General features: G+C 32.5%; 1 protein-coding gene across 1 annotated transcript in view; it reads left to right on the top strand.

Annotated features, from left to right (window-relative positions):
- LOC133173575 (microtubule-associated protein futsch-like) overlaps positions 1 to 16,747 on the top strand; it is a 29,993-nt gene extending 13,246 nt beyond the window's left edge. Inside the window, exons 10-25 of the mRNA XM_061308555.1 lie at positions 59 to 124; positions 254 to 388; positions 1,808 to 1,927; positions 2,671 to 2,775; positions 3,892 to 4,020; positions 5,615 to 5,698; positions 6,008 to 6,079; positions 6,400 to 6,525; positions 8,341 to 8,414; positions 8,523 to 8,555; positions 10,422 to 10,593; positions 11,302 to 11,349; positions 11,926 to 12,024; positions 12,109 to 12,228; positions 15,849 to 15,903; positions 16,063 to 16,747. Of these exons, the coding sequence (XP_061164539.1) occupies positions 59 to 124; positions 254 to 388; positions 1,808 to 1,927; positions 2,671 to 2,775; positions 3,892 to 4,020; positions 5,615 to 5,698; positions 6,008 to 6,079; positions 6,400 to 6,525; positions 8,341 to 8,414; positions 8,523 to 8,555; positions 10,422 to 10,593; positions 11,302 to 11,349; positions 11,926 to 12,024; positions 12,109 to 12,228; positions 15,849 to 15,903; positions 16,063 to 16,612 (1,988 nt within the window). The 3' untranslated portion in view covers positions 16,613 to 16,747. The remainder of the gene's footprint in view (positions 1 to 58; positions 125 to 253; positions 389 to 1,807; positions 1,928 to 2,670; positions 2,776 to 3,891; positions 4,021 to 5,614; positions 5,699 to 6,007; positions 6,080 to 6,399; positions 6,526 to 8,340; positions 8,415 to 8,522; positions 8,556 to 10,421; positions 10,594 to 11,301; positions 11,350 to 11,925; positions 12,025 to 12,108; positions 12,229 to 15,848; positions 15,904 to 16,062) is intronic.
- Positions 16,748 to 24,738: the final 7,991 nt, after the last annotated feature.

Raw genomic sequence — 24,738 nt, 5'->3', positions numbered from 1 at the left:
CTTAGTTTGATGATTAACATTATCGTCATATTTTATGTGTTGTGAAATCTTTTAACAGGGCAAAAGACAGGGTCATATGAAACATTTTTGCAAACCATTGAGGAGGAAACAGGAGAGAAGAAAGGTGAGATGACTTATCCAGGTTTTTATTTTGTAGAAACAAAACCCTTGAAGGAGTCTTTCTGTGTGTCTAAGCATCAGTCTACTTGTCATTGTTCCTGAATGTTAAAACAATAAGAATTTATTTTTACAGTAGAGAAAAGAGAGATAAAGAGAGTAGTGGGGAGAAAGAGATCTCGTTACGAGGAGAAAACAGAGTTGATGAAGAGGAAGACGGAGGAGGATGAAGAGTTTATAGACAGTCTGAAAAACATGTTTAAACGTCCAGGTAAGTGGAAAAATGTTAAAGTAAGCCTTTTCCGCGGTTTTATTTTTGCAACCTGTCTGCTTTTCTGCGACTACTTCACACTGCTTTTCCGCGATTGATTTTTTACTATAATTATGTCTTTTGGATACCCCCTTTCAGCAATTTTTAATTGGTCACAGTTAGCACTAAGCATCAAACAGTTGCCAATATTTACCTGTATTTCTCCCCATCCAGTTCTCCTCATTAGTGAGTACTATCTCACAGTGTGAAAAAATTGAATGAATTTCACATTTTACACTGGTTGATGATATGTTTTAGAAGTAATGGAAATTGTTCGTACAGAAACAAATATTATGAATGGAGTTCGCATCTAAATATGAAAGAATGAATAATTTTTCTGTGGATCTTTCAATATTTCACCTTCATAGCAATCATGTGAACAGTATGTCTGCTAGATGTCCATGAGTAAACACAAAGATTTTCAAACTTGTTTTTTTTTAAAAATGCATTTTCAAAATATGACCAACTTTGTCCCAACTTGGCCTCAGCCTGGAACCTGAATGCTGGACCAGGGGACATGAATTTTCCAATTCTGGTCAAGGGCTACGCAGACACTGTATTCCTAAAATAAGTTTTTCCACTAAATGTTCTTCAGAAAAGAAGTTTTTCAAAGTAGTTACAATTTTTCAATATATGACCTACTCAGCCCCACCCCAGGGCCTGAACCAAGGGCCAAGAGATTTTTAAAATATTTATCAAATATGATGATAGAATTCATGACAGTTAATTTAATATATAATTTAGGACTAGTATAAAACAGTTCACTGCACAAAATAACTCTGTGTGCAGAATGCTTGTAATTATAGGAATCCAAACTTAACATACTTTAAATACTTCGAAAGAGAAAAATGATCATATTCTTCAAAATATAGTTCCTCACTTAATGCTTTTGGTATGGAATTTAATCATGGAGTTCAAACTTAATATAGTTTAATTGGCATTGTAGAATCCAAATTTATTGTAAGAATTAAAACATTATGCATAATTTTTAAAATATAGGTTAAGATAAAAATCTGCTCAAAAGCTCAGGAGCGAACCTCGTTAACAGTAGTAAATTAGTCCATTCAGGAAATCTTACTAAGTGAAACTGCTGGCGAAATTGCATGTAATTATGTCCTTTAGTGTTGATATAAAACCTTATCCCAAAGTGTATAACATTTTTTGTGCACATTGAATTTTGAGTAGGTCTGTGTACTATTACAGAAATTGGAGAGAAAAAACCAAACTCTCTCTTTTTTTGTACATGTATAAGAAGATGGAAAAAAAAATTACACAGAAAAAAAACTCCCAAACAAAAACAAGGTCTTAGCTATTGTTATGCAAGACAAATGTATTTTAAAATGCTGTTTTTATGTGATGTGGTATCTTTTATAATTGAAGGGGATTCATCAGAACATTCCAATCAAAGTACTGAGAGTACTTCATCTGCAGCAGAAATAGGGACTTCCAAAGAGAATGAAAAATCAGCTGTCATTTCTACATCATTGCTTACGTTAACAGGTAATTCATTTAGTGCAATCAAAATCAGACTTAAATTTACGATATGTATGTATGAATAAAAAAGTGATATAATTATATACTAGTATAGATGTAGCACAGGAAGTGTAACTTAAGGACAGATGATACGTTCCTCAATAATATATTTTTTTTCTAAGAATTTGTCATTGAAGTATTGCTACTTTAACATGTTTACTCTCAAAAAATTGAGGTACCTTACCAGGCATTTGTGCAAGATACCGGAGGATGTTGTTTCCTATAAAATCCTTTTTTGAAAAACTTAATTTGCCATTATCACATTTTTTAGTGTTTCAATTTTTTAAAGACAATTTGAAACAAGTTTAGAAATCAGAAGGTAATTTAAATTTGGAATATTTTCCATACAATACGAAGATATACGAAACAGATATTTGAGGAACGTATCATCTGACCTTAAGTGCAACTTTTCTTTAAATCCAATGAAAAATGATTTAATATACTGTAAATCACCAAATTTTTGTGCCACCTTATTTTCATGAGAAAGTTATTTAAGAGTTATAAGAAGATAAAATTTTCACAAATGTCAGGTATCACTGTATATTATCTTTAATAATAAAAACATTTACAAGAATGAAAGTTTTGTGAGCAAATGGTCAAGCCTAATTATGCAAAAATAAAGTTCTTGCAAAAAAAAGTGATTTACACTATGTGAACTCCTCTTTTTCCTATTAAAATTTATTGTTCATTGAAGAAAAACTGAATTACAGAGTTAAATGAGCTGAATGAGAAAAAGAAATGCATAAACAATGAAGATCTAGAGGGTGACAAATGGAAAGAGTTGAACAAGAAAAGCAGGGAGGAATTGGAACAAGGTAGGACATTAAAGTAACAAGTATAGAATTAAAAGCCAGTTACATGACTGAATATTGATAACATTAAATATTTACATTTAAATGAATTCTTTTCTTAAGATTAAAGTTGACTGAAAGATTTGTTTAAAATTTAACTATTCTTGCAACAATACTTAGAGAAGTGGGGATGGGGGATACTTTTTCTTATCTTCTCTTTCTATGATTATTTTATATCTGCCACTGAACACTCTGTGGGGCCTTGCTGACTGGTCAGTTTTGTAGTTGGATATTAGAGTTATCGTCCAGACCATATCTTTTTAACTCAAGGCAGGGGAGCTGATTATATATCCACTGCTACCTCATCCCAGAATAAAGTTTTTGGATCAGTTTTCTTTCAAAGTATTAGTAATTGTATGTTGTATATTGATCAGAGTTGCATTGATGATGTCACTGTACCAGTCAGGTTTTAGATGTGGCATTTTCAGCCATTATTTTCTTTGAAAATGACAAGGTTAATGCTTTTTGGAGCAGGTTAAAGTTGTAGAAGCAGTTCTCAAGTGACTAAACAAGCAGTATGGAGACTGACCAAACTTGCAAGGATAATTCATATACAGATATACACGATCAAAGTTGCTTTAGATGCTGGATCTGACTTACATTTTCCAGATGAGTGACCAGTTCAAAGTTTTTGGAGCAAATTTATTCCCTGTTAACTGTAACCTTACCCAAACCAAGCTTACATAGATACTGTATACAGGGTTATTTTCGCCCTTCACACTTGCAAGCAATATTGCCCAGTTTTAAATTTGCCCAGTCACAGTTCTGTGTGAAGAAATTAAACTGTGTTTTTTGAATTTGCCCCATTTAAATTTGCCCACCTGTGAGTAGGATGAAAGGGGCGAAAATAAAATGGGAGTAAAAATTTCCCTGTATACAGTAATGCCTCTAGGGATGGACACTAGATCAGACTTGATCCAGATGCCTAGTTTCAGAATAGATTTAATGTGGTAAAACTTTGTCCAGAGCTTAGGGACATTTGTGATGCAGACATTGTAATACACATTAAATTTTGTGAGATTGAACATGTACATGTATATAGCTATGCATTTAATTTTATTCTTTATTATTTCCAACAAGAAATTTGTGATGTGAATGGAAAAAGAAAGCTGACAGTCCCAAGAAAATCAATGTACGAGGAAAAGACAAAGCACCTGAATCGCAAAACACAGGAAGATGTGGAACTCATAAAGGGTTTACAGTCTCTCAGTTAGTATTAGTAAAATTCCAATTTACAACAAATTAAAAAAAAAACTTAAATTTTGATTTAAACATGTTACTAACAGTCATTCATATGTTTGTGTCTGCTGTATTAATTTCAGACATGAAGCATAAATAAATATTTACAATTTAGTGATTAAGTTTTATTATACATTGTTGATGAGAGGTAAAAAGTTTGACTACTTTCTGTGTCCCTGTGCCTCTCTTTCCCTTTTTTCACATATTTTCCCCATATTTATATGAACAACAGACCCTTTTGTTTCTGGAATTTTATTATGCATTCCTAAGAAACATTATGAACCTCTATAATGGTCTAAGCCTAGTTATGCAGGCCTTGATTTGGACAGACATGAATCTTAACTACATCATAATATAGAGTAACTTGCATATCAGGTCAATTTATTGTGGTTTTCTTTTCTAAACAAACATTTATGTCTCCTTCTTTCACTGAAAGCGGGGGATATTAATTTGGGTCTGTCTGACTGTCATTCTGTCTGTGTGTAACACAGATGATATCTCAAAAAGTCTTTGAGCTTTTGCAATGAATTGTTATATCACAACCCCCTATAGCTTAAAGAAGACCCCTATTGATTTTGAGTTTAAAAGGCCAAGGCCAGATTTTTTGCATTCTGTCTGTGTGGTACACTTTTGTTTTTGGACAATATCTCAAAAAGCCTTCAATCTTTTGCAATGAAATTTTATATCAAAACTCCCTATAGCTTGAAGAAGACCCCTTTTGATTTTGAGATCAAAAGGCCAAAGGTCAAGGTCAGAAATTCATACGTTCTGTCTTTGTGTAACACTGTCATTTTTAGATTACATGCACATCTCAAAAAGCCTTTGAGATTTTGCAATGAAATTTTATATCACAATTCCCTATGGCCTAAAATGACCCCTATTGATTTTGAGGTCAAAAGGTCAAGGTCAGAAATTCATACATAGCAAAAATGGTTTATGGATGATATCAAAGTTTTCTTTAAGCATTTTCAAAGAAGTTATATATCATAACTCCTAGTGACTTGAAAAGACCCCTACTTTTTTTTGGGCAAAAGGTCAAGGTCAGAAATTCAAACAGTGCAGAAAAACTTTGTTTACGGATGATAACTTTAGTTTTTCTTGAGCTTTTTCTGTGAGATTTTATAGAACTCCCAATGAAATTCTATTTGAAATTTTTTTAAATACACAGAATTTGAGGAAAGTTTACTTCATCTAATGAAATAAATAATGTTTAAATGACCTCTTATCTAGATTAATATTTTAAGGAACTGTGGTACTGCATAACTTCAATTTTTCTGCAGGCATGTGACAGAAATGCAATTCTCAGTAATGAAGTTCTCTCTAATTTTATTCTATGAGTAAGATGTCTAAAAATATGTGTTGTTTCATCCTGTATTTTTATTGGAATGGCCAATGATGATTTTTCTGCCAAAAATCCTCGGAAACACTGGTCATTCCAAGTGGAGTAGCTTTCATCATGAAGATAAGTTACACATACTGAAGAGCTGTTTTACTTCATTTTTAATTCTGATGATGGAAATGAAATTATATATAATTATTGTAAATTAAAATTGTTGCTATTTAGGAAAACTTGTGAGTAAAGACTCAAAAGAGTACAAACAGTTACTGAATGAAACCTCAGCTCTCTCTGACAACATCAAAGAGAAAGGTAAGACCAGAATTGTTAAAATCGTACAGATACACAGAGTTTATATTTTTTATTAAACACAATATATCTCATAGTATCATGATAAAAAGTTCAGCCACCTTTTGTGTTCCCATGCCTCTTTTCTACTTTTATTTATACTAATATGGCCAACTGACCCATTTGGTTTGGAGAATTTTGAATTTAATAAAGAACAAAGAATTTCTATTTCTATTCTAAAAATGATTAGGGAGGGGTTACATTGCATTTTTTAAAAAAAAAAACAAATAATGAGCATAATATAGATTGTTCACATAGAAGTTTATTTTACAGTGGAAAATACAAGCATAGTAGAATACAGTCCAAATCTTGGGGAGGCAATCAAAAAGATTGTAGTACCAGCAGGTCAGAATGTTTAATATCATACCAAATTGTTATTTGTACAGGTATTTTTAATATGCTCTGTTGCTCTTTGACTTTCATGGAATTGTTTGGGATTTAATTCTTTTCATAGTATTTGTTTTTATGAACATTTTAAAAATCAAATATATTGGAGCTACAATTGTAATTACCCGGTATATTGAAATACATGACAAAAATCCGTTCTGTAGGTATTTGTTGATGAAACAATTTTAGATGCTCAATAGAAATTTAATTCTAACCATATTAATTACAAGAGGATTTTGTCCCAGATTTTACACTAGTATATTATAATGATGTTGCAGAAAATCCATTGTCCCATTTAATACCACCAAGATGGGAGGCTGACGAAGGCCAAGGGGATAAGGCCCAGTATGCGCCAGTTTTGTATAGCAATAAAAATCACCCTGACCTCAAGGAAAAAGTCCCACGTAAGTCAGAATTTCCTGTAGATTGTAGTGTAATTGATGCTCACAATGCACTTGTCTTGTAAAGCAATAAAAATCACCCTGACCTCAAGGAAAAAGTCCCATGTAAGTCTGAATTTCCTGTAACTTGTGGTGTAATTGATGGCCACAATGTGCCAATCTTGTAAGGCAATAAAAATCACCCTGACCTCAAGGAAAAAGTCCCACGTAAGTCTGAATTTCCTGTAACTTGTGGTGTAATTGATGGCCACAATGTGCCAGTCTTGTATGGCAATAAAAATCACCCTGACCTCAAGGAAAAAGTCCCACGTAAGTCTGAATTTCCTGTAACTTGTGGTGTAATTGATGGCCACAATGTGCCAGTCTTGTATGGCAATAAAAATCACCCTGACCTCAAGGAAAAAGTCCCACGTAAGTCAGAATTTCCTGTAGCTTGTAGTGTAATTGATGGCCACAATGTGCCAGTCTTGTATGGCAATAAAAATCTCCCTGACCTTAAGGAAAAAGTCCCACATAAGTCTGAATTTCCTGTAGCTTCTAGTGTAATTAATACTCACAATGCACCTGTCTTCTATAGTAATAAAAAACCACCATGACTCAAAGGTCCCTGTGTGTCTGAATTTTTATAATTCATTTTGTATAATTGATCTAGAGGGTTTTTTTTTTATCTGTTGTTACTAGGGATGTCAATTTTGTCAATGATTCATATTCGAATATTCAATGAAAGTATTCGAATATATTCGAATATTCGATAAAATCTGTTTTATTTTAAATGTGCATCATCCTACTTTCATGAAAGGTTTAGCGTAGGTATACTTATATTGGAAGTGAAATTGTATGCAGACTTTTGTAGGTTTACAATAAAATTCCATTTGATATTTGTCAATGTTTGAAATAAATAATTGATTTAAATGTAGAAAGGTATAATTTTAACAAATGAAAAGTGTATATATAGTAGCTCCAACTGAGGAACAGTCGTCTTACCAAAGGCATGATAGTCATAACGATATACTGTTCGGATTTCAATACGTTTAATAAATTACAATTATCTGCCTAATAAGAGATATGATTATAATCTTTGATACAATTTTTTTAAAATATAATCAAATATTTCCATAGACAATTTTCCTAGGTAATTAACTAATTTCCCGATAATGAATATAAAACTCAGGATTTTGTACAACCCGAGATAATCAAGTAATTTACACATTTATTCTGAAATTGGGCCCTTTACAATATTAATTACAGACTAATAATATATCGGACATTCATTTAATGATCAATTAAATTTGTTTAGATAAGTATGTATACTCTTCACTTTTTAGACATTTGAAGATTTTCATTTTGTTGTCCTCTATTCTAGATCCGATCGTATTTAACTTATGAAAACTATGAAAGTACGTTTTGTATTATGCATAAAGCATTTTTGTACAATTCATTAACACCTTTCTCAAAACAAAATACATGTAATTTAGTAGATCTATAAGATAAGAAAGCAGTGAAAGAAATCAGGCGATCAAAATTGATCGCTAGTAAATTAAACAGGGATAATTCCAAACTTTATTAATCACAGTATTTCTTTTTATGAAATCTGAAAAACACCGAATATTGGAATCTTAATTTTATATTCGAATATCAATTCATCGAATGAATATTCGAATGTTCGAATATTCGTTGCCATCTCTAGTTGTTACAAATTTGATCACAATCTTTAAAGAAAACGATGGCATCTATCTGACTTATAATACTTATTTATATGATTAACAGAGCCCAAAATTCATATAAGGTTAATTTTGTGGTATTTATTACTTTGAACAGAATGGCACTTACGGGCTCCAATGATAGCAAAAATATGGAGAGAGTTACCAGAAAACACTAGAGAGGCCTATAAGGTATCATATCCTGATGAATTTCTGAAATCTGCTGTTGTTTCTTCAATATGAGCATATTTATATCAATGTAAGTCAGTTAAGATGTTTCAATTTTTTTTTCCTTTTCAGGCTCTAAGCAAGCAGAACAAATTACAGAAAGAGGTACTGAATGGCAATTTTATTTCTTACAATATTAAGGATGGATGTGACCCTTTGCTATCTTTTTAGTCATTAGCATCAGCCATTTGTAAACTTTTGAACATTTTGATCTTCTCTGGAAAAATAGAACCAATTTCAACCAATTTTGATTTATTGCATCTATGGGTAAAAGGGAACAAAAATTATGAATTTCAGGGTGTTCATATCCCTTTGACATGAGGAGTGTGGGCCAAAAACAATTCAATCTTTAATAATCTTCTTTACTCCTGAACATCAAAACATCAAACTGTTTGCATACTTATTACATTGTATAAGCAGTGAGCCTTTGACCAGAATTAAGAATTTTATGCCCTTGGATTCAGGTTTCAGACTAAATTCTTCATATTTGAAAATGCTTTGTATCTTACTCATGGACATGTATCAGGCAAATTGTTTGCAAGATTATAATGAATAGCAAAATTGTGAAATTCCTAGCTTTGGTCTATGGGTAAGGCCTTAGTATGGGGTTTAGTTGGTAAGATATTGAAAATTCATTACATCTTTGAAAAAATATTCTCCTCATAGGAATTTAAAAGGCAGACTGATTCCATAATTATATTATTATTATTATTATAAACACTTGGCCCTTTAACAAAATAGTAAAATTCATGCCTTGTAGGTCCTTGGTCCAGGCCTCAGGGTTGGGCTTAGTTGGTCATATATTAAAAATACAGTAATCCTTTGAAAAAAAAAAGAAGAACTTTTTCTTTACACATGAACATCTAGCAGGCAAATTGTGTTAATGATTACTGTCAAGGCCCATGGGCCTCCTGTAAATCTAGTGGTTAAACTGAAATGATAACAATGAGTACTTAAAGGCAGAGATTTTTTACCGGGTGGTAAATTCCAGGCAAGGGAGGGGCTTATTTTGTACAGGTGTGAATGCCTTGAGGGCTAGCAGACTACCTGTGGTCGTCTGTCTCCTAATCCCTATACACAGGAAGTGACTTAATACACAGTGGAGTATCTAAGAAGTCAAACTTTACCTATGTTGGGATTTTGAGATGATTTTAAGTTAGAAATAAAAAGTTGTAAATAAAGTTTAATCTAAATAATTTTTATTAATTGTAATTGAATGTTCCATTAAAAAATATTTAATTATCAAAATATTTGTTGAGCTTTGAAAAAAAAGTTATACCAAATTTTGATATATATTATCATAAAGAATATCATAATTATTTTAAATACTAAAGGTGTGTATAAATATTATCAAGCTAAATATTCCATAGTAATACAGCTTCTCTGAATTGTTTATACCATGTGTGGTAAATATCAAAGGATCAAATGTTAATTTGAAGGTCACCACGAGTGCCAAACAATGTGTACAGGGTATACACAGGGACTAGTAAGTAAATGTCAATCAAGTTCTAGCACCCAATGATGTACCTTAATGCACTTGATTGACAGGGGTACACAGACCAGGTATTTTGGAAGGCGGTGCTTAAAATCTCTGCCTTTCACTCTTTGACCAAATTTCAAAATTCATTTCTCCTGTTTCCAGCGTTCAGACTCTTGGGTGGGACTAAATTTATCTTTCACTTTGAAAATCTATTACTCATGTGTGGCGGTCAGACGGGTTTGATTGCCTGTAATTTAAATTACTCATTGCAAAACAATGAGAAGGTAAAGATTCATCTTTATTTGCAACAAGTCTGTTTTATGTACAAGGACACAAACAAAGGTTTCACTCTAGATACTCAAATATTGAAGTTCACATTAGCATATATACATGTATGCCCAGTAAGAAAGATAAAATGAGATAGCTAAATCCAACCTTAACTTGTTTTCAGTGGTCAAATCAAACCCTCTTTATTAATATCTTTTTAAAAGGAATATCAGAAGAAGATGTTGGAGGAAGAATTAAAGAAACATTCCACAAAGAAATCTCGCCAGAGTCGCAGTGATACAGCATACCGTGCAAGTGTTCCATTACAAAACAGAACAGCAGTTCGGCAGTCACAGCGCCTCATGTCGAGATCCAGCAGCTCTACCACTGTAACAGGTATGTGCTCTGTATATTTGAGTCACAACAATATTTATTATGTATACTTTGCAAGCACATAATTTTTATTTCAAATAGAGATTCACGATTTTTATTTTTAAAATAAGCAAAAAATTTTAAATTATTACTAGACTTGCATATATATACCATTGTAGGTTAGTAGGTGCTATACTAATGTACATGTTTTATTAAGCAGAAACATTTCCACTACTGTAATGTCTAACTATTATTTGTTATACTGAAGAACTGAAGAACAAAAGGAGCTAATATTTATTTACAAATAAAATAAGCTCATACGTTACCGTATATACTCGCATGTAAGTCGCTCCGCCTATAAGTCGGTTGTACTTTTTAAGCTTATATTAGAGGGCTTGACCCTCTAAAATTGCACTCTTCTTGTAACTCGACTATAAATCGGACAAAGAATTTAGAATCAAAGTTTAACTCCCAAAAAACTGACTTATAGGCGAGTATATACGGTACTTTATATTTTAGTTAATGACATAATTGTATATATATTGTATACCAGGTATAATAGTTAAGATATACTGATGGATGTTGAGTAGTAAAGATGTATTTTTTCAATTGATTATAAAGATATTATGATTCTGTTACTGAGAATTTGAGAGAAATATAGAATTGACAAATGTATCAAGCTTGCAAACATAATTCAAGTATTTTTGTATTTTACTTTTGCTAATGTAAAAGACGATTCACCAGAAAGAAGTTCAAGTCCTAACAGTGGAAGCATTTATGGTATTTATTATTTACTTTCTCCAGGCACCATTTGTTGTGCTAGATCAGATCAGAAATAGCTACACTGATCATTACTGAGCAAAGACATCAGATCAGTAATAGAGCTATACACTGTACTGATCATTACTGAGCAAATCTTTCAGATCAGTAATAGCTATACTGATCATTACTGAGCAAAGTCATCAGATCAGTAATAGAGCTATACTGATCATTACTGAGCAAAGACATCAGATCAGTAATAGAGCTATACTGATCATTACTGAGCAAAGACATCAGATCAGTAATAGAGCTATACTGATCTTTACTGAGCAAATCTTTCAGATCAGTAATGGCTATACTGATCATTACTGAGCAAAGTCATCAGATCAGTAAAGAATTATATATGATGTCTTGAGGCAATTCTTTCAGTATTTGTTTCTTATGTCACTTTTAGAGTGTTTGATGAGAATGACGGAAACTAAAACTTCATTCATGTTTACTAGCAAATCTTCTCAAATATTTATTCCATAACTGTGATTTATATGAAACTTTGTTTTATTACAAAATACTTCAGTGTTTTGATTAATTTTATTACAGGTAGGAAATCCAAGTATGAAGCAAAATCTAAGATGCTGAACATGAACTCAGAACGCGACAAAGCGTTCATGGCAGAGGCCAATCTTCCAGTGCCCAAAGGTATATATCCCCTCAGACCAGTGTTTCTATGTAATGGTTTTATTAGTTACTCTGGAACTGACCGTTAACCTGTTTGTTTTTCAGAGGAAACAAGTCCACTAGACAGGCTACCAGGTTCACACTACTCTATTTCCATGCAGATGATGGCTTTTAAAACCAAACAGGAAATGGCTACCTTAGCAAAACTAATACCTCTGGAAAAAGGTTGGCTTTTTTAATATAATATGTAAATGTTTTCTGGCCAAGAGTGTATAATAATGAAGTTATAAGCTATAAATTTATGTACCTATACATGTTTTTCTATTGGAACTTTCTTACTTAATTGAAGTGAAAAAGCACTGTCTTTAATACAGTTAAACATGGTTAAAATGAACATGCTAATAACGAATTCATGCTTATGCCAAAGTGATTTTCATTCCATATGGTTTTAAAACATATCAGGAACTTAACAGATATAAAGGTTGCCCGATGGGGCAGTGGTAGAGTGTCTGCTTTAGAGTCATGGAGTAAGGAGTTGATCCTTACATCACGGATTCGAATCCCACTACGGGACGTGAAGACTGGTCCTTCGGATGAGACCATATAAACCGAGGTCCAGTCTCAAAGTAGGAACAGGCACGAAAAAGATCCCTCACTGCTCAATGGCCCTGAGTGCCGAGTATAGGTCAAAATTTGCTGCTCTCCACTGGCAAGTGGTGGCGTCTCCATATGAGTGAAAAATTCTCGAGAGGAATGTTAAACAACAAACAAACAAACAAACAGAATAAAGAATAACACTTATAGCAAATAAAATTGGTTGTCCCTGGCACTTTGCAATAAGCATGTTTTGCTGTATGCAAAGCATAATTTTTGCATTTTGAAAATTTGAAATGAGAAATTATCTCCATATTAAGGAGACTTTTATACGTAAAATATAAACCCATTTTTTTGTTTGCTTATTTTTTTTTTTTTTTTTACCATTTACATCATCGGAAAATAACTACAGTAAAACTTAGTACAAACAAAGATATAGCAAATTTATAGATATAGCTTATATTTTTTGGCAAAATTCTTAACAATTCCTCGTAAAATTTTACCATTATAATGAACTCTGTTGTAACAAATTTACAGATAAAGCGATTTGATTAGTGTCCCTTAAGGCTTAAAAAGAGTGAAATTTACATCTTTTGTAAAAAAATTTAGATCAGAAAATTACAATGTTGAATTGACATATTTTTGTAAGTATGTATATTTGAAATTTATCAGAAAACTTGTGTTTTCCAATTTAAGTTTTGAGTTTATACTTCCCTGAAGAATTTGGTTTTTACATGTATTTATATGGAATTTACTATATAAAGTTCAACAAATTCATTATGCAGATAAAATGCATATAAATTACAGATATAGCAAAGTAATTTCACAGGTCCCCAGGACCACTTTAACTAATTCTACTGTAGGGTGAATTAAAAAAAAAAAAAGATCAAACGCATAATTATCAACCCACACTAAAAATACCGGCAATGAAAATAGATTTCTATTTATCAACATATGTCTTTAGATAGTGTCTAAATACCTGCCAAATATCGCATTAATATCTCAATTAACAAAAAAGTTATGCCCAAAAATGATGCCAAAATTGTCAGAAGTGCAACACCTTTTTGTGACATTTTGAAATTTCAATATTTTTGAGAGATCTGTGAAATAAATAATAATGCTTTATGTTGAAAATAAAGACTTTTCTGATAATATTCAAAGTATTGAGCTTTAAATGTGGATTGTAGTAACTTTTGTTTAATCAAGTTGTGGTCATGGCTGATGTTTTAAAAAAATGTTAAACAATGTCATCAGTGCATCAGAAAAAATGTAGTGCTGCCAAAAAAACATCAATTGTAAAATTCTGAAAGAAAATTAAGACAAAAAAGAATTTTCGAAGTGTAAAACAATAACTGATATACATTTAAAAACTTAAAACTGTTATATAAATCACAAGCAGCATAATGAGAGTCGAGTATATGTGCATACTTAATAATGTCAGGAGTGCAACATTTGATGTTTTTCACCCAAGCATGAAAAAACTATTATCATTATATGATTTTCTGATTTTCATTTTGGAAAATAAAGACACAAAGAATATTTTTACCAAATAGATTTATCAATTACAGGATCTGTCTGTGCTTCAGATCTATATTTCTATGGTCAGGAGTGCAACACATTTTTTAAAAGATTCAAGTTATATGACAAAAACACTTCTATTCATGCTTAGAAGTATTCATTAATTAATAATGATCTTTTTGTATAATTTAATACTAAATTATTGACAGCTTTATTATTAAAATCCTTTCTTTTTCAATTTTATCAATTCAGATGTGTTTTTATCTTTTTTGTGATTTTTTTGATGAACGTTAAAAACAAACACACTAAAAATTGTCATAAAATTCAAGTAATTCCTCCTCAACTTCACTGAAACAACAGAACAAGTTCTTATGTAATTTTCACTTCACAATTCTACTTTAAAGGCCCCAATGCTTTTGGTCAGGAGTGCAACAAATATGTTAGAATTATAAATCATCCACTAAGAATAAAAATAAAGAAAAAATGATGAGTAGAATTTTTCTGGTGGGTTACTGTATTGTCCTCTAAAGGAAAATATGCTTTAAAATATATTTTATCTTCTAAATATACATTTAAACCAGTTTTTTGGCACAAATGGGGAATAATTCCAGATAAAATGAGAATTTTAAATACTTTCATCTGTTTTAATTATGAAGTATTGGACTATAAATTTTGCACAATTTCATTACCACTTGATGTTGCCAACACTTTATAAATTTTTGTGTTCTGTGGTTTTAATTTTAAAATTTTACTGCAGTCAGGAGTGCAACAAAACTGCTTTATAATTACCAATGCTTTTTAACTATCTTTACTAAAAAATAAGTTGAAAAAAATGTTTGATACTATTTGATGTTAAAAAAAAACTATGTCTATCAACAAATTACAGAAATTTTACAGTCAATTCAGGGAATTCATTTCACATATATTTTTAAATACGATGTATATATATTACACTTTGCAAATAATCATGTTTTAAGGTCTTCAAAATATGAAAAACCTGCCGTAAACAATGAAAAATATCAAAACGACAAATTGATTTACAAAGTAGGAATGGGTTATTATGTGTTAAATTTTTAAAACAATGTTTAAAAAATACATATCAGATGTCAGGAGTGCAACACAATAATGTAACATAGGGTCACTTCAAAATCTAGTATTTTTTGTAAGAGAACTCGTATATAAAAATTCTTTTTTGGCTTAGATTTAAAGAATTGAATTGAATGGACAAAAAAAAAAAAAACTTTTGGGAAATTTTATTGCTTCATATTTTTTTCATATTAAAACTTTTCAAACCAGAATTGAAAAAATAATGTAAAATAACAATCAAAAAGCACATTTTTTGTCACATACACAAGAGAAGATACTCAATCAAGGTCTAGATTTAATCATTTATACCCCTTTAACCATTTTGAAGCATAAAAAGCTATAATTTCTTGTGATTATGTATTTTAGAAAGTCCTTTAATGTGTAATGATATTTTCTTTTTTCAAAAGAAATTTTACTAATAAAAATTATGAAACTTTTTAATCCAATTGTCTATTCTATTGCCACTTCAGGAATTTAAACTAGAATGCATGTGCAATATGATGATATAAGTGAAAAATATGTTATCAGTAGTTGAATTTTTCCAAAAAATTTCAGTTTGGTGGTCATTTTTTTTTTAATTCACCCTGTAGTAATATGATATTTCTTTTTTAAACTTTACGTACTGAGGAAAATAATTTAAATTTCAGTGGCAACTATTCAATGTGGTCGGTCAGGTCAATCCATTAAAGTATTGGAAGAAACGTAAGCTCATTTATCTGGTTTTTTGTTGTTGTTGAGATTTTAGTCTCAAGTTGTAAATGCATAATAATTGAATTAATTCTACCATAAAAATTTTTAAATATATATTTGCTTCTATTCAGTATTATTAAGTTTGATTATACATTGCATCTTTAAATACAGTAATTCTAGGTTAGTGAAAGAAGAAAATAGCCAAGCACTAGCCATTTATGGCACAGACAATGGAAAAGCAGTTCCAAAACTAAATGGCAGTCAAAGAAGTACCGAGAGTCCCCCTGTTCATAAGGATGTGAACTTAAACCAGAATTCTGTGTTCAATGTTCGAAAATCACAACACAACGACGAATCCGAGAAAAACTCTGTAACAGAGGAGAATGTGCTCATGTGTTCCGAGTGTGGTGAGGAATTTACATCTTCATCAGAACTGGACACGCACAAAACATTGTCACACAACCATAAACCTCCAGGGATACTGCCAAAAGAGGATACAGCATTGCCGTTTATCAAATGTGAACCTGTCGATGAAGACTATGACAAAGCTGAAAGTGTAAACAATCGAGGAGATGTAGAACCTGGCAGAAGGAAGAGGAAAGGAAAGGGGAGGTTGAAAGTGAAAGTAGGCAAAAATAGAAAAACGTCAAGTGAAGATAAGGCATCCAAAAACAATGATATCTGTGATAAGGAGGTTAGGATTAAAACGGAGGTCTTATGACGAAACTTAGCATCCATCTGCTTTTGAAACTTCTTTGAAATGTAAGAATAAAATACACAGGATTTAGTAATACAACTGAATTGAAAATGAATTTGTACTGAACTGTTAAACCATTTTCATGCATAATTTTCCATATTAAATCATTTTTTACAATCTTTTTGAATGCTTTTAGTTTTGATTCTGTAGTCGATTGGTTGGTGAAAATCGAGAAATAAAGTAGAATCCAATATCAGTACTGCTGCCTAGAATTTCTTTTCTAGATTGCATTCCACTGGTATTCTACTTCCTAACTTCCACACCTTAAAACATTTCTAAAAAGAAAAAAAAAACAGAAAGAAAATAAGCCTGAAACAAAAGTTGGGTAACTGTTTCTACTATTGATTACAGATGTTATTTAAGGACCCTCTCTACACTAGAGGAAAATATTTTTTGGACATTGAGAAAATTATAGTGTGTAAAGGTGTAAGTATTGAGTTTATCTATAGCATTTTCAGCATAGGTTGCCTTATATTTACCCCCAGGAAAAATGTTCAAAGACAATGAAGTACTGATGTGCATAAATCACTGTTGTTTACTTAAGTGGGCAAAATACCTGCAAATGAAGTGTTCTATCTATTCATCTTAGCCTATTAAAGTGTTATGAATGCTTGATTTGATCACAAATTAAGTAATGAACTGTACATTTCAATTTATTTTATTCTTGATCAAAGGGCAGATCATTCTATCTGCATAAAATACCACAAAATCTGAACTCTCTAGTGTGCAGTGTATAGAGGGCTCTTAAGGTAGTACACAACACCCATAAAAATCTGTTTTAATGCATATCTTACAGAGTACACCAGTAAAAAAAAATGATTTCACTAAAATGTCAATAATCAAGGATCTTTGTAAGAAAAATAATACGCTGTGACATGTTTTCACCATATTTTGAAGAAAAATTAGAGACATACTGTACAGTGGTCATTCGGGACCCTACATTTTGGATCGCGTTTATGCCATCTACATGCCGTATGCCTGTCTGTTATTAAATGCAAAGTAACTTTTGATCCATTAATAGTGGAGACCTGATATTGGGACATATTTATAAGGATTCTCCATTCTTTTTGAGGTCAAAGGTCAAATATAGTGACGGAATCTACTGAATCTTTACAATTTTTTGCATTTGACTTAATTAAAATCGCCAAAATATCTGAAACCGCCGGTTTAAAATTCCTCATTTTGACATAATTTAATCTGGGTTCCATTCCAATTATTCTTGATTTTTTTTTTATAAAAGTTGAATGTCACATTTACTTTAGAAAGGACTTAACGTGTTGCATATTTACATGTGAATTTTCAATTCACGGGCTATGTATGTTCTATTTTTACATCACATTTTACTCAAATATACCGGTATCCGAGTATTTTACCAAATTTTCATACAAAAAGGTTGCCTTTATAAAAAGCATCACACACGTTTGCTATAGATCAATTGGTTATTTTTAAATAATGCACAATCTCAGGTCGGCTGTCTAATTTCACAATCTTCTTACAGGGGTCTGAAGACCACATTTCAAACTATGTGAGAAAAATTTGGTCTATCTATAGTGTACTACCTTAAGCAGCAGTAAAGCAAGGCCGAAGGGGGAGAAATTCCCAAAAAAAATGGCTCCAATGGTGCATTTTCCAGCATTTTAGATTGAATGAATTAGTTTTTTTGCCACTTGCTTTTCAACACTGACCTACCCAAATTGTCAAGAATTTGAACAAAAAATTTAAAATTTGGGGATTTATTTTTAACTTCCATGTAAACATGAAAAATGAGACTTTTCTAAAAAAAAAAAAAAAAAATCAATCAATCAATGTAAAATCTGATAAAATTAGAAATATCGCCATTTGATATATAATATCCAATTTTTTATTTTAAAATGCACGTCAAATGTGTCGCAGGTGAAGCTCTAACTACCAAAACATAACTAATGTGCATATTCCCAACACTTAGAAAAATTTGGATTCTGTGTAGAAACCCTAATTACTCTTTTCAATTACTTGACTATTTTTTGTTGTTAATTAGAGTATGACCTTGTGTCATCACAAGCTGCACGGACTATCATGATCTCTGTGCTGTTGATTACTTGTGTATTGTGTGCGCTGAAGCGGAAAGGGATTTCTCGTGGTGGCTGTATATTTCACCTCTGTGTAAAACAATGGGCTTAGACAGAGTCTCACTCAAGAAAAATATTGTTGTTAAAATGACACTTGTAAAATTTGTTTTTTTTTTAGGTCACCTGAGTCACTCAGGTGACCTATTGCTATCCGTTTTTGTCCGTCGGCGTGCGTCGTGCGACGTGCGTCGTGCGTTAACATTTGAACATTTTTAGCTTCTTCTCTGAAACCGCTCAACCAATTTCAACTAAATTTGGCATATAGCATCTATGGGTGAAGGGGAACAAAAATTGTGAATTTCATGGTCCCTGCCCCCCTGGGGCCTGAGGGGTGGGGCTAAAACCACCAAAATTAATGCAATCTTTAAAAATCTTCTTCTTTACTCCTGGACATCAAGCAGTCAAACTGTTGGCATCATTGTGATAAGCATTGAGTCCTCTACCAAAATTGTGAAATTCATGGCCCCAGGGTCAGGGGTTCTGGTGCTAGGACGGGGCTATATAGATCATATAGTGAAAGTGCATTATTTCTTTGAAAATCTTCTTCTCTGCTCCTGGGTATTAAATAAACTAACTAAGTATATAGTTATGATGAGTAAGAGTGACTCTTCCAAAATTGTGAAATTCATGGCCCCAGGGGCAGGGGTTCTGGTGTTAGGGTGGGGCTCTATTGATTATATAGTGAAAATGCATTAGTTCTTTGGAAATCTTCTTCTCTGCTCCTGGGTATTAAATAAACTAAGTATATAGTAATGATGAGTAAGAGTACCTCTACCAAAATTGTGAAATTCATGGCCCCAGGGGCAGGGGTTCTGGTGTTAGGGTGGGGCTCTATTGATCATATAGTGAAAATGCATTAATTCATTGAAAATCTTCTTCTCTGCTCCTGGGTATTAAATAAACTAACTAAGTATATAGTTATAATGAGTAAGAGTGCCTCTTTCGAAATTGTGAAATTCATGACCCCAGGGTCAGGGGTTCTGTTGTTAGGGCGGGGCTCTATTGATTATATAGTGAAAATGCATTAATTCATTGAAAATCTTCTTCTCTGCTCCTGGGTATTAAATAAAGTAACTAAGTACATAGTTAGGATGAGCAAGAGTGCCTCTTCCAAAATTGTGAAATTCATGGCCCTTGGGTCAGGGGTTCTGGTGTTAGGGCGGGGCTCTATTGATTATATAGTGACAATGCATTAATCCTTTGAAAATCTTCTTCTCTGCTCCTGGGTATTAAATTCAGTAAAGTACATAGTTATGATGAGCAAGAGTGCCTCTTTCAAAATTGTGAATTTTATGGCCCCTGGGTCAGGGGTTCTGGTGTTAGGGTGGGGCTCTATTGATTATATAGTGAAAATGCATTAATCCTTTGAAAATCTTCTTCTCTACTCCTGGGTATTATTGAAACATATTAAATACATAGTTATGATAAGCAAGGGTGACTCTACCAAAATTGTGAAATTCATGGCCCCAGGGTCAAGAGTTCTGGTGCTAGGGCTGGGCTATATAAATCATATAGTGAAAATGCATTAATGCTTTAAAAATCTTCTCTACTCCTGGGTATTATTTAAGCAAATTAAATACATAGTTATGATAAGCAAGGATGCCTCTTCCAAAATTGTGAATTTCATGGACCCTGGATCAGGGGTTCTGGTGTTAGGGTGGGGCTCTATTTATTATTTAGTGAAAATGCATTAATGCTTTAAAAATCTTCTCTACTCCTGGGTATCATTTAAACAAATTAAGTACATTGTTATGATAAGCAAGGATGCTTCTTCCAAATTATGAAATTCATGGCCCCAGGTACAGGAGTTCTGGTGCTAGGGCGGGGCCATATATATCCTATAGTGAAGGTGAATTATTTCTTTAAAAATCTTCTTCTCTGCGCCTGGGTATTATTTAAATAAACTATTAGTACATTGTTATGATACGCAAGTATGCCCCTTCCAAAATTGTGAATTTCATGGCCAGAGGGTCAAGGGTTCTGGTGAAAAGGGGGAGGGGGAGGGGCTCTATTGATTATATAGTGAAAAAGCAAAATTTCTCTAAAAATATTCTTTTCTGCTTCTGGTTAAAAAGCAAAGAAGCTAAGTGTATAGTTATGATGAGCATGATTACTTCTTCCAGAGTAGTGAATTGCATGACCCCTGGGTCAGATGTGCTGGTGTAAGGGTGGGGCTCTTGATAATGTAGTGAAAATGCATTAATTCTGTTAAATAATCCTGTCTGCTCCTTAGTGTTAATCAGATAAACAAAGTGATTACTTACATGTATGATGAATAAACTTCTGGTCCCAGGGTGAGAGACTCTGATGTTTCTCGGTGGGGATGGGAGGTTGGGGGGGGGGGGACTGGGGGGCTCTATTGATAATGTAGTGAATCTGTAGTAAAAACTGCATTATTTCTTTGAAAATCTTCTCTGCACCTGGGCATATCAGAGGCAAAAAGAGTAAAAGTTTTAATAAATATTTTTGAACATCTGGGCCATTTTGTCAAGTGTTCTGGTCCTGGCCAGGGCTCTTTTAATTTGTATTCTACTGAGGGGAGTTATTCCCCTTTGCCATTTACTTTTGATAATTAGTCACTGTAAATAATGTACTTGAAAGGTTAATAGAATAAGAGAATTTTGCAAGATTTTTTATTGTATAATACAAAAAGTACTTTCATAGTTTTAATGATCAGATAGACTTGTAAGTAATAGATAAATAAAAATGAGACAAAAATAACTTGTCTTATTCAATGTTCATCAAAGACCAAGAGAGTCCAATGTAAGAGATTTCAACAAGGAATTAAAATAGTACAGAAGCATTGATAGTTTGTTAATATACTGTATAGTGATAAATGGGGAACAGATTAGAACCTAATTTATGAACTGTTAATGAACACTAGACTAATTATTTTGTTGAACCTGATCACCCTATTTTTCTTGCTTTTGGGCAACAAAGCTTCACTTTTCAGTTCATTTTATACTCTATGGATTCTCTAAATTGTTGTATTATACTCAGGTGACCGTTAAGGCCCTTGGGCCTCTTGTTTTGATTGGGCGGGACGGGGGGGGGGTGTTCCCGATCCCCCAACCCCCCCGAATCCGCCACTGGTAAAGGTATGTCCACTACAGAATCTCATTCATTTAAAGGGGCCTGGACACAGCATCATAGTTTACAATTTCAAATGTCGAATTTTATTCAAAAATAAGTTCAGTTTATTGATTTGAATTCAAATGACAAAGACATTCTTCATAACATTACGCCTTTGTTTGTAAACAGGACAAATGCTCTGTTATTGTTAGTAACTATGTACGTTTTACTGGATGTGTTCAATTTGTTAAGTCTGCACACATCACTGAGCATGGACTGACAATACTCAAGAGTTGGTTTTGCTCTCTTGCATTTCTACTCTGAACTTTCAGGATTATAGTTTTCAATTATACACAACAAAATTTCTATTTTTCTTAATTATTATGGATAAAGCTTACTTTTTGAAAGTGCAAGGATAGATGTCAATCAAACACGTCCCGAAAATCGTAATTTTAATAATTTACAGATAAAAGAATTTTCTTAAGACGCTTTTAATATATTTCGGAGTGAAATGATCTAGCAACATATAAGTCAAGATAATATTTAGAAGATTTTAGGAAATACGAGCTTCAAATCTGTATCCCAGCCCTTTTAAAGCTGATACTAGTATAGCTCAGCAGTCGACAACTACTGTCCATATTTTGAATTAGTATAATATTATGTATACTGTTATATTGTATCTTACGTATATTATACATTTATATTATAATATCTCTTTATAATATTATGATATAAATTACAGTCAGTCAGTCCAGTACAAGCATATTGCTGAATTAGGTATGATCAGATATTTAGAAACGCAAAATATCGGAGAAATTGGTCAGCTCTTTATTGGCAATTGTTCCCAGCAGATTGGGCAATATGTAATCAACTGGTCAGCTCTTTATTGGCAATTTTTCACAGCAGTTGCCAACTGATTGTTGACCAATTGCTGACGGTGCAATGAAGCGGACTGAGCCCTCGATAAGAATTGAATAATATTAATGTATAGAAAAGGCTTCTCAAATTCAAAAAAAATATTTGCAATCAAAATGTTAAGGTCAGATGACACGTTCCTCAATAATATACAATTTTTCATACGAATTTGTCAATGAAGTATTGCTACTTCAACAAGTTTCGTCACAAAAAAATTGAGGTTCCTTACTAGGCATTTGTGCAAAGATCTAGGTGATGGTGTTTTCTATTATCCTCAGTTAGCGTAGATTCAAGTTTGTTTTATTTATGACCCCTGGGGGTAGGGCAGGGCCACAACAGGGGGTCAAAGTTTACCATAGGAATATATAGGAAATATCTTTAAAAATCTTCTTCTCAACAACAGTTAAGCCATTATTAGACATATTAATATAGAAGTATCCTCAGGTAGTGTAGATTCAAGTTTGTTTAAATCATGACCCCTGGGGGTAGGACAGGGCCACATCAGTGGGTCAAGGTTTACATAGGAATATATTGGTGAAATGGTTAAGGGGCATTTGAGTTAAACGCATTGAAGACTTCAAATAGTGGAATGACCTGACAACGATTAGAATGGACTAGCCTAAGGGCATATAAGGCAAAGCTTTGGGAAAGTCATTCAGAAGGTAGCTGTAGAAGTTGGATGAGGAATCAGCAATAAAGAAGTTAAGGTATTCCATCTAATAGCAAAAGTTTCAATGAAATTGAATACATAACAGATGGTAGGTGTTGAATACTCAGTATATTTAGACATAATTCCCCTTTATTACTATTAGCATGTAAGTGTGGGATGTGTCCTAATTTATGACCTTGAATTTTGGTAAGAGTTATTTCCCTCTGTTTTAATTAATAAGAAATCAATTTTAAGAAACTTACCTGGTAAGAAATTGTTTTCAATTGTCATTCTATTTCTTATATGTGTTTTAGTGCATTTTTCCACTTCAGTATTTGTTCATAGTCTTATTATTTGAATTTTTATTTTAAAAAAATGCTCCATAGACTTCAATGCAATCTTTGTTAAGTACTTACTGCTTAGTTAATTACATTTTTGAAACTTTCTTTTGGTAAATTCTTTTCTAATGTAAAATGCTTTAAGTTTAAAATCAGAGTATTATGTATGTTATGGACATTTAAGGATAGAGGATGGAAAACATTAAGGGTAAGAGCAAAGTAAAAGTATAAAAGTTATAAACACTAGTGGCAAGTATCCTTGGGAATTGATGTTGAGCTCTAGGTGTAGTAAATATGAAGAAGATTGAGACAACTGGTTCTTATCTATCAATGGGAACCTGGGGGAGAAACACGGTGCAGGTAGTACCTTATCCAGTCTCCATCTCTAGATAAGAGAAAATTTAAGTACCATGTGGTATACCTTCAGACAGAGCTGTCAAAATAATCATTCCAATCATTAACTCAGACAGAGTAAAAGGAAAACCTATATATCCCTATTTATATTTATACAGAAGCAACCTTAGGTATTGTAGAATCAAGTTTGTTCAAATTATGACTCCCATGGTTGGGGGCACAACAGAGAGTCAAAGTTTTGCATAAGAATATATAGGAATCATCTTGAAAAAATCTTTTGCTCAAGAACAGCAAAGCCATGATTAGTCATATTATTATAGAAGCATCCTCAGGTAGTGTAGATTCAATTTGTTCAAATTTATGGTGGGTATGGTGGGGCCACAATGAACTATCAGAGTTTTACATAGGAAAAAAATCTTTAAAATTCTTCTATTTAAACACACCAAGGCCATGATTAGTAATATTGATATAGAAGCATCCTGACGTAATGTAAATTTAAGTTTCAATACTGAACTGATTTCTGCTTCTTTCTAGCCAGTGTGCTCAGGTGAGCGATGTGGCCCATGGGCCTCTTGTTCTATATATGTTATCATCATCAGAGTAATTTTATTTTAGATTAATTTGTAATTTGCTCTCTTCATACTAGTATTTCCA

This window comes from Saccostrea echinata, unplaced genomic scaffold, assembly GCF_033153115.1.
Source record: "Saccostrea echinata isolate AGI-Se365-2 ecotype Australia unplaced genomic scaffold, CSIRO_AGI_Sech_v1 ptg000056l, whole genome shotgun sequence".
Lineage (NCBI taxonomy): Eukaryota > Metazoa > Mollusca > Bivalvia > Ostreida > Ostreidae > Saccostrea > Saccostrea echinata.
The sequence above is the reverse complement of the archived record's forward strand: the minus strand, read 5'-3'. Positions and strand labels throughout refer to the sequence as shown.